Here is an 8,677-nt window from a genome sequence, read left to right on the forward strand (position 1 = left end):
GGCTTGAAGAGGCAGAGAGACCAAAGGAAGTTCTTGAAATCAACGATACGTTCCCCGATGAACATATATTGGCATTATCTAACACTTTTGCTCCTTGGTATGCCAATATTGCTAACTACTTGGTTAGCGACCTTATTCTGGATGGATTAGAAGCTTATTAGAATAAGAAGTTTTTGAGAGATTGTCGGCAATACTATTGGGAAGAACCATTCTTGTTTCATGTTTGTGCTGATAACATCATTAGAAGGTGTGTTCCAGAAGAGGAGATTATGTTAATTCTAAAGGCGAGCCACGACTCACCGGTTGGAATATGGGGAAAATCGAACGGCGACAAAGGTGCTTGAATGTGGTTATTATTGGCCGTCAATTTATCATGATTCCAATCAAATGGTCAAGGCTTGCGACCAATGTCAAAGGCAAGGATCAATCTCCAAGAGGCATGAAATGTCAATGCACTTTGTGATGGAGATAGATATCTTTGATGTGTGGGGTATTGATTTTATGGGCCCCTTTGTAAAATCATATGGTATGAAATATATCTTGGTGTCTGTGGACTATGTGTCCAAATGGGCTGAAGCAATTGCCTTACCAAACAACGAGGCAAGGAGTGTGACCACATTCTTAAAGAAAAATATATTCACGCTGTTTGGCACTCCTAGAGCTGTTCTTAGTGATGGTGGGTCTCACTTATGTAACAAGGCTTTCACGGGGCTACTAGAGAAATATGGTGTCAAGCACAAGGTGGCCACACCTTATCATCCCCAATCAAGTTGCCAAGTTGAAGTTTCCAACCGGGAGATAAAGAATATTCTCGCAAAGACTGTTAATGCAAACAGGACCGACTGGTCAAGGAAGCTAGATGACGCGTTGTGGGCATATCGCATGGCATACAAAAACCCTATTGGCACTTCTCCTTATCGGGTAGTCTTTGTCAAGGCTTGTCATCTACCCGTAGAACTGGAGCACAAAACCATGTGGGCTTTAAAAAGGTTGAACTTGGACTGGGCTGAAGCTGCAAATTTGAGGTTAACACAACTCAATTAAATGAAGGAATTCTGTTTCCATCATATGAAAGTGTAGGATGAAGTTCGTCCACGACAAAAAAGATCTTGCAAAGGGAGTTCAAGTCAGGTGACTTGGTTTTGCTCTTCAACTCAAGGCTCAAATTGTTTCCGGGCAAGCTCAAATCGAAATGGTCCGGTCCGTTCAAGGTGGTAGATGTCTCCCCTTTTGGAGCTGTGGAATTAGAATTGGAGGATAGGCTCTGAACCTTCAAAGTAAATGGCCAGCGAGTCAAGCACTAGTTGGGCACAGATGGAGAAAAACACTTGGTGGAACAGTTGGCTCTCAAAGATGGTCCGTGCCCGACCAATGAGTGAACCAAAAGAAAGGCCAACTTCGTCGTGCCGCGACGTTAAATCAAGCGCTTCATGGGAGGCAACCCATGTGTGGTAACATCCTTTTTGTCCTTTAAATTTTAACTTTTGTTAGATAGATTTAATTGAGTAATTTAAAGTGTGTGTTAGAGTGCAGGTGATTCAAAAGATAATAACACAGGGTAAAATTGCGTGAAAAGGGGAAGAAAAATCACCATGGGAAGTCTGCTACACATATGCGGTCGCATTTTAACTATGTGGACCGCATAGTGATCACAGACCTGGGCAGTTTGTTTGGCAAATATTTATGGTAGAAATGCTGCGAGGACATGTACTTTGCGGACCGCATTTCAGTTATGCGATCGCACAAGTGCACCGCATTGTGTCCATGAGCAACTCAAGTTGAAACCACCGCATAACGCTTATGCGGTCGCATAAGGTGTTATGCAGTGACTTATCCACCGCAAACAGGTAAGTACCTCCTACCCCTTCGCACATAAACACACACCAGCACCCGTGAGCACGTGATTTTTTCCCTATATAAAATACTCCTATAAAATCAAATAAAATAGATTTTTTCAATTATTTGCCATTTTATAGGATTTTATTAATTGTTTGCATTTTTGTGCACGTTTAATTTTTGTTAAAAAAAATCATTAAAAAATGCCAAAAAATACCATGCATTGCATTTAGATTTTTGTTTTTATATTTTAGGATTAATTAGTTAATTAATTGCTTTAATAAAAATGAAAATCACAAAAATGATTCATTTTTACATTTTTACCGTTTAATTTTTAGATTAATGATTCTTTCCTTTTAATTTAGGATCAAGTAATTGTTATAAATATTATAATTAGATAATTAGATTAATTTTACAATTTAGACTGATTTAGAAATTTGATTTAGGTTTTTTCTTAATTAAAAAAAAGGTAAAAAAAGAAAATTGAAGAAAAGGTTTAATTGGATATTGAGTTGGTTCTTGTACCAAAATCAGGCCCGAAATTTTCCTACCCAGCCCAAGAACCAGACCCGACCCACCTACCCAATTAGACCCCCACATTAAAATAACCTAGAAAAGGACCTAAGACTACACCTAGACCTATCCGCCGTTTTCCATCAGAGAGACCTCTCCCCTGTGCATCTTCTTGAAGAACCAAAACCAAGAACCCCATTATTTTTCTCTGAAAAACACTCACACATAGACATAGCGATAATCCCTCTCTCTCTCTAGAAACGGCGCAAACCCCTCCCCCTTCTTCTCTATTCCCTCGTCACTCAATCACACCCAAGACCTACATACCTCTCTGACCAAGAAAACCAGTAGCCTTCTCTCTAATTTTCAGCTCCCTTCACAAAATCACATACACACATGCATAAAAACGGCTAAAAATGGAAAGAAATCCTCTGAAATCTAAAAAAGGAGAAGAAAATCGAAATAGTTAAAGACTTGGAGAATTTCTCATTGAGGAAAGGAAAGTATTCATGCTTGAATCTTGCTTGGAAGTGAAGTGCTTAATCTCAGATTTCTGGCCGTTTAGAGCTATGGTTTTCTATTAATTTGTAGTCTAATCTCTGGGCTCCCAAGAATTTATTGTCGAACCTCTGCTGTTGATTGCTGAAATTTCTGTTGAGTTTCATCTTTAAAGATTTCATCCTTCATTTGCTTCTTTGAAATTTTGTTCTCTGTTTTGCTCCTAGGTATGTCAAGGCTTTTTTTTTGTGTAATTCCCTTTAATTGGACAAATGAGACTGGAGTTATTCCATATTGTTGTCTATGTTTAGTTTCATGTGTTCATTGTTTGACTTGCTATGTTTCTTCAATTGTTTTTTTTTTGAAGATTGAATAAGATTATTTGTATGAGCTAAAGCGTCATTTCTCTTCCGTTTACATTTCTTGGTTCACGATTCAGAAGAAGTTGCTGATTGAGTGGTTCAAGTGTTCATTGGGAATTTCATTTTAGTAGTAGGATGAATGGATCATGCATTGGTAATGGAAATTGTTCAAAGCTTCTGTATGTAATACGACTAAGCTTTTTGAGTTTGCTAAATCCGTGATTTTTGTGTTCATTGGATTTAATTCGGCCCAGCTCTGCGAGTAAGGCCTAATAGAGCATCACTTTAGAATATTGACATAACCTAGTTGTTTTTATTATTTTTACCAAATAACTGGACTAATTTGTTTGGGAGGCATCGCATTATTAGCTTATCCCCACTTGTTTAATTTGAATCTATTTGGAATTACTTCAACCTAAAGGCTTTAACTTAATCATGTCCCCATTATAGGCTAGTGAATGCCCCAATTCTTTAAATAATCATATAAGTTAAAGTCTGGACCACTGGAATCCTATCGACGAAGTCCATACTTCTTCGACCTTAACCATTAATCGCAGACATAGGAAATGAATAATTCAAACACCGTAGTTTGCTTTAGGCAAGCAATTAAATTATTACAACTACGGGTACGGTTCCCGTGATGTGGTTGTGATAACTAGTTTTAAATTAGATTAAAATAGGAGCACCTTTAGTTTGCCTTTAAAATATATAACCCTTTTCTTAAAATGATTTGAGGTGTGTCATTCTTAAAACTTATAATACATGGCCCTCACGAAATTAGATCAAGAGCTAATCCTTCTAGAAAATAATTTGAGGTGTGCCATACGCAAACAAAATCCATAATCTATGGCCCTCACATAAATACAAAATTAGTATAGAAATTGCCTTAGAACTTTCGTAGTTTGCTTTAGGCGCGTTAATTAAATAATTATCATAGTTATGGGTACGGTTCCTGTGATGTAGTCGTGACGCTTAATTACTAAAATTCGGGGGTACATTTATATGACCCGACCACAATTTAATCTTTAATAAATTAAACATATTGTAGATCGCGGGTATGATTCCCCTGACATGATTCGCGATATGTAACAATAATTAATTATTAAAAGTAGTTATAAAGTTAAAAATGCACAATAGGTTTAAAACGTGTAGTAAATCAGATAATTAGGCAAATTTTAATAGTTTAATCGACTGTGCTAGAACCACGGAACCCGGAAATACCTAACACCTTCTCCAGTGTTAAGTGAATTCTTTATCTAGAATTTCTGGTTTGCAGACTTTAAAAATAAAAGTCGAATTTCCTCGATTTGGGATTTTAAAATAAACCGGTGACTTAGGACACCAAATAAACTATCCGAAGTGGCGACTCTGATAAATAAATAATCCCATTTCAAATAATGTAACTTGAATTGGAAAAACTCCCTATAAACCCTCGGGGTGTAAAAAGGAGGTGTGACAGCTCTGGCGACTCTACTGGGGATCAAAACCCCGAACTCTAGTCCAGGGTTCAAAAATTCAAGCTTAAAATAACTGTTATATTTTGCTTTTATTTATTATCTGATTTTATTACATGTTTGGGCCTAATGTGCTAAATGTCGCTTTTTACTGCTTTGATATTATTTGAACTGTATATAAACTGTTACGAAACTCTTCTCTTCTCATCTTCGGGGATGTGCACGCTGGCGTGACTCCTCTTTCTGTTAGTGTCATACCTTGAAATAAGAAAGAGGCTCGGACAAGTTACAAAGCTGGATGACCTTTTGGTTCCCGGTACATAGCCCCTCCCCCCTCCGGCTCGAGTTGTCCGCTCGGGTACACCAAGTCTAGAACAATATACCCAGGTTTTTAAACATAGAATAACTCAGCCTCATGCAGGATCCCTAGTAGGAACGCTTGTTTGCATCAACTTTGGGGACCCAAAACAGGAGTTAGGTCCGTCTAGGACAGGTGGATCCCAGAATCAAAGGACCATCCTGATGCATCTTACGTGCTACATGCGCATCTGTTTGGTTCGGCTTGCATGTTGACCGACTTCTAGAATAGGGAAAGAAAAAATCAAAAAAAAAAAGAAAAAAAAAACCAAGAGTGAGGTAGGTATTTGAAAATCCTAAAACTATGCCAAAATTTTGGGAAAAAAAAAAGTCATTTCAAAATTAGCCAAAATTTTTCAAGTGCCATGCTTCCCCTGTTCCCTCAAAATTGACTGAACTACGCGGGTCTGATTCTCACTGGATGTGAGATACGTAGGCAAACCTCATCGGTTCCGGCCCCAATTTTCAAAAATCCAAAAATATATATTTTCCTTTAGTTCCTTCTTTAGAAATTTTTCCTTGAAAAATTAAAAAAAAAAAGAAGAAATTTTTTTAAACTCAAAAAACGGTAGTTTCCTTCTTTCTAAAGTCTTTCATACAGAAAAAACAAAAATAAAAAATCAAAATCTAAAATACAGGTTTCCTTCACTTTGAAGTATTTTTCCCAAAAAAGAAAATCCAAAACAAATCAGAAACAAAAATCCAAAAATATTCTTTTCTTCTTTAGAAATCTTTCTTTTGTAAATGTCCATAAAAAATTGAGAATTAAAAGTCCAAAAATATTTTCCTTTTTCTTTAGAAGTACTTTTGTAACTTTTTTTAAAAAAAAAAAAAATTTCGTGAGAAATCCAAAATATTTTCTTGAAAGTCCCTCTTTCAAAAATTAAGAGGCAACATCCAAAATCCAAAAATATTTTTCTTTCTTCTTTAGAAAAAGAGAAAACAAATGAAAATTCAAACAAAATATATTTTCTTTTTACTTTTAAAATCCCCAAAGTTCAAATCAAAAGCAAATGAATTTTTAGAAGCCTGTCTTTCAAAACAAAAATCAAAATAAAAAAATCAACAAAAAAAATATTTCCTTTCTTCTTTTAAAGCATTTCTTTCAAAAATTCCAACAAAAAAAGTTAGTTTATTTACTCCATTTTCGATCTTCCCGAACTACGCAAGATCTGATTCATGCGGCGTCATGATACGTAGGCAATCCTCATCGGATTTGATCATAGCCATAAAATTAACTGAGTGAAGAATAAACTGGAAAAAAAAGAGAAAGAAAAATTGAGTGAAAAAGAAAAGAATGAAAAAAAAAGAGTGACAAAAATAAAAGAGTGACAAAAACAAAAAAAAAGAGAAGGAGAAAAGAGAGTGCCAAAAATAAAAGAGCGGCAAAAACGAGATGGAAAAAAATCAAGAGTGATTAAAGAGAGGCAGAAATGAAGAAAAGAGGTACAAAATGAAAAGGGTTAGTTAAGGCCGGGATGAAACATGCAACCGTTAAACACAGGGTAGAAACGTTTAACTGTTAGGTGCATTGCATCCCAACGTGCGATTTCCTATATGTTAAATGTTTCAAAACTAACAAGGTTGTTGGATGTGCAAACTAGCCAGGTTTTGGTGGTTGGTTTTGTTGGTAGTCTAGTCTCCCCTCCTTCACAAGATCCAAAGGCACAGATGGTCTCCGCAAGCAATCTACTAATCATCGGTCCTGAGGATAGCCCGGCATCGGCTGTTCTGCAGCTAGAATCAACAGTTGTTGAAGAGAATAAGATGTTGCGTCTCCGCATATTGGAAATGTGTGACGCCTGGTCTAATGGTAGGGAACCGCCAAGTGCAATCCCTGGGTTCCCTGAGTTGATCCCCAAGACAGGTGAGGTTACCAACACCTCTGTGTCCAACCTGCTTATCCCATGCGGGCGCCCTCCAATTCCCTTTAATGACCCTGGCACGCCTTCTGTGGTTCGCCCCCAGGCACCGGCTTCAAGTGCACCGCCTCCAACGTTCATCTTTCAGGGTCCACAACTTCAACCATAAAAAACATATGTGACCCCGTACTCTTTCACTCAGCCTTTGCAATATGATATCTCGGGGGAGCAAGAAAAGATTGTTAAAAATTCCGAGCAAGAGGAAATGACTCGGAATATGAAGAGCCTAGAACAAAGTCTGAAAAGCATGCAAGGTCTGAGTGGCCAAAAGACTGTCTCATACTCTAACATTTGTATGTTTCCCCATGCCCACTTGTCAGTTGGCTTCAAGATTCCAAAATTTGAAAAGTACAACGGGCACGAAGACCCGGTCACTCATCTAAAACGATACTGTAACCAGTTAAGGGGTGCTGGTGGAAAAAAGGAGCTGCTAATGGCCTATTTTGGGGAAAGCCTCATCGAAATCACTTCTGAGTCATATACGGATCAAGAAATTACTCATTGGCATGTTTTGGGACGATATGGCTCGAGATTTTGTCCGCTAGTTCCAATATAATGTGAACACCGCTCCCGACAGAAACTCCTTGTCCAATTTGAAAAAGAAAATCGCGGAAAGCTTCCGTGAATATGATATCAAATGACGTGAGCAAGCTGCCAGGGTAAAGCCTCCAATGGATGAAATTGAAATGGTCACGGTCTTTCTACAGGCCCAAGAGGCGGACTACTTCCAGAACATGATGTCCGTTATGGGTAAGTCATTCGCTGAGGCTATCAAAATTGGGGAAATGGTTGAAAACGGTTTGAAAACAGGTCGAATATTGAGTCATGCTGCTTTTAAAGCCACATCACCAGATGTTCAAAATGGTTCAGAGGATTTGATAAATGGAAACGGGAGAGAAGAAGGAGCCATAATGGCTTCCAGTTCGAGGGGAGCCCGCAGGTCATTCAACCAATCTTATGTTCCTCCTATGGTCCCACCACACTATTATCCCCTTCAAGATGATGCTTATGTCGTGGCATTGCCTCCCTATGCGTTGATGAATACGCAACCCTACACGTACAACATTATCCACAAAACCGAGCTCCACCTCCCAGAAATGCCCATCCTTACCAAGCTCCTTATAATCCCCAACCAAATGATCCCCAATACAATCCTCGCCAGAGAGAGCCTTTCAGAAAGAATCAGTTCACCGCTATTGGTGAGTCGTATTCAAGCTTGTTCCAAAAGCTAATCAGGCTAAATCTATTGCAGCCAGTGGTCCCGAACGGCCAACCCCGAGTCCCCCTCGCACCAAGTTGATGCTAGATGTGAATACCACTTAGGATCAGTGGGACACAGTACAGAGGACTGTTGGACCCTCAAAAAGGAAGTTGAAGATTTGATTGAAGCAGAAAGAATCGTTTTTCGGGATGAAGAAACTCCTGATGTGATGAACAATTATTTACCTGCCCACAACATTGGGCCAATAGTTGGAATGATTTGTGAAGTTGAGGAATTTGATCCGGCACTGAAGGCCATTATAGGCATTGCCGAGACAGAAGAAAAGCCAAAAAATGATCGCCAAGCATGAAAGTTCCCCATCAGACGGGAGTCTTAGTAGCCAGTCTTGCTATCTTTTTTTGCGTCCGGATTATCTCAGGGTGTGATCCGGATGTTTTACCTTATTGTCTTACTTTCTGATGTAAACCCTTCTATCTTCAAAAAATTAAAAAAAGAAGAAAAAAATGAAAAATC

General features: G+C 38.3%; 1 protein-coding gene across 1 annotated transcript; it reads left to right on the forward strand.

The window, feature by feature from the left end:
* The first annotated feature begins 528 nt into the window (after positions 1-528).
* On the forward strand, positions 529-1,044 carry LOC142181051 (uncharacterized). The gene has a single exon (XM_075253172.1). It carries the CDS (start codon positions 529-531, stop codon positions 1,042-1,044), a length of 516 nt encoding a protein of 171 aa, XP_075109273.1.
* The last annotated feature ends 7,633 nt before the right edge of the window (positions 1,045-8,677 follow it).

The sequence above is a fragment of the Nicotiana tabacum genome, chromosome 5, assembly GCF_000715075.1.
Source record: "Nicotiana tabacum cultivar K326 chromosome 5, ASM71507v2, whole genome shotgun sequence".
Classification (NCBI taxonomy): Eukaryota; Viridiplantae; Streptophyta; class Magnoliopsida; order Solanales; family Solanaceae; genus Nicotiana; species Nicotiana tabacum.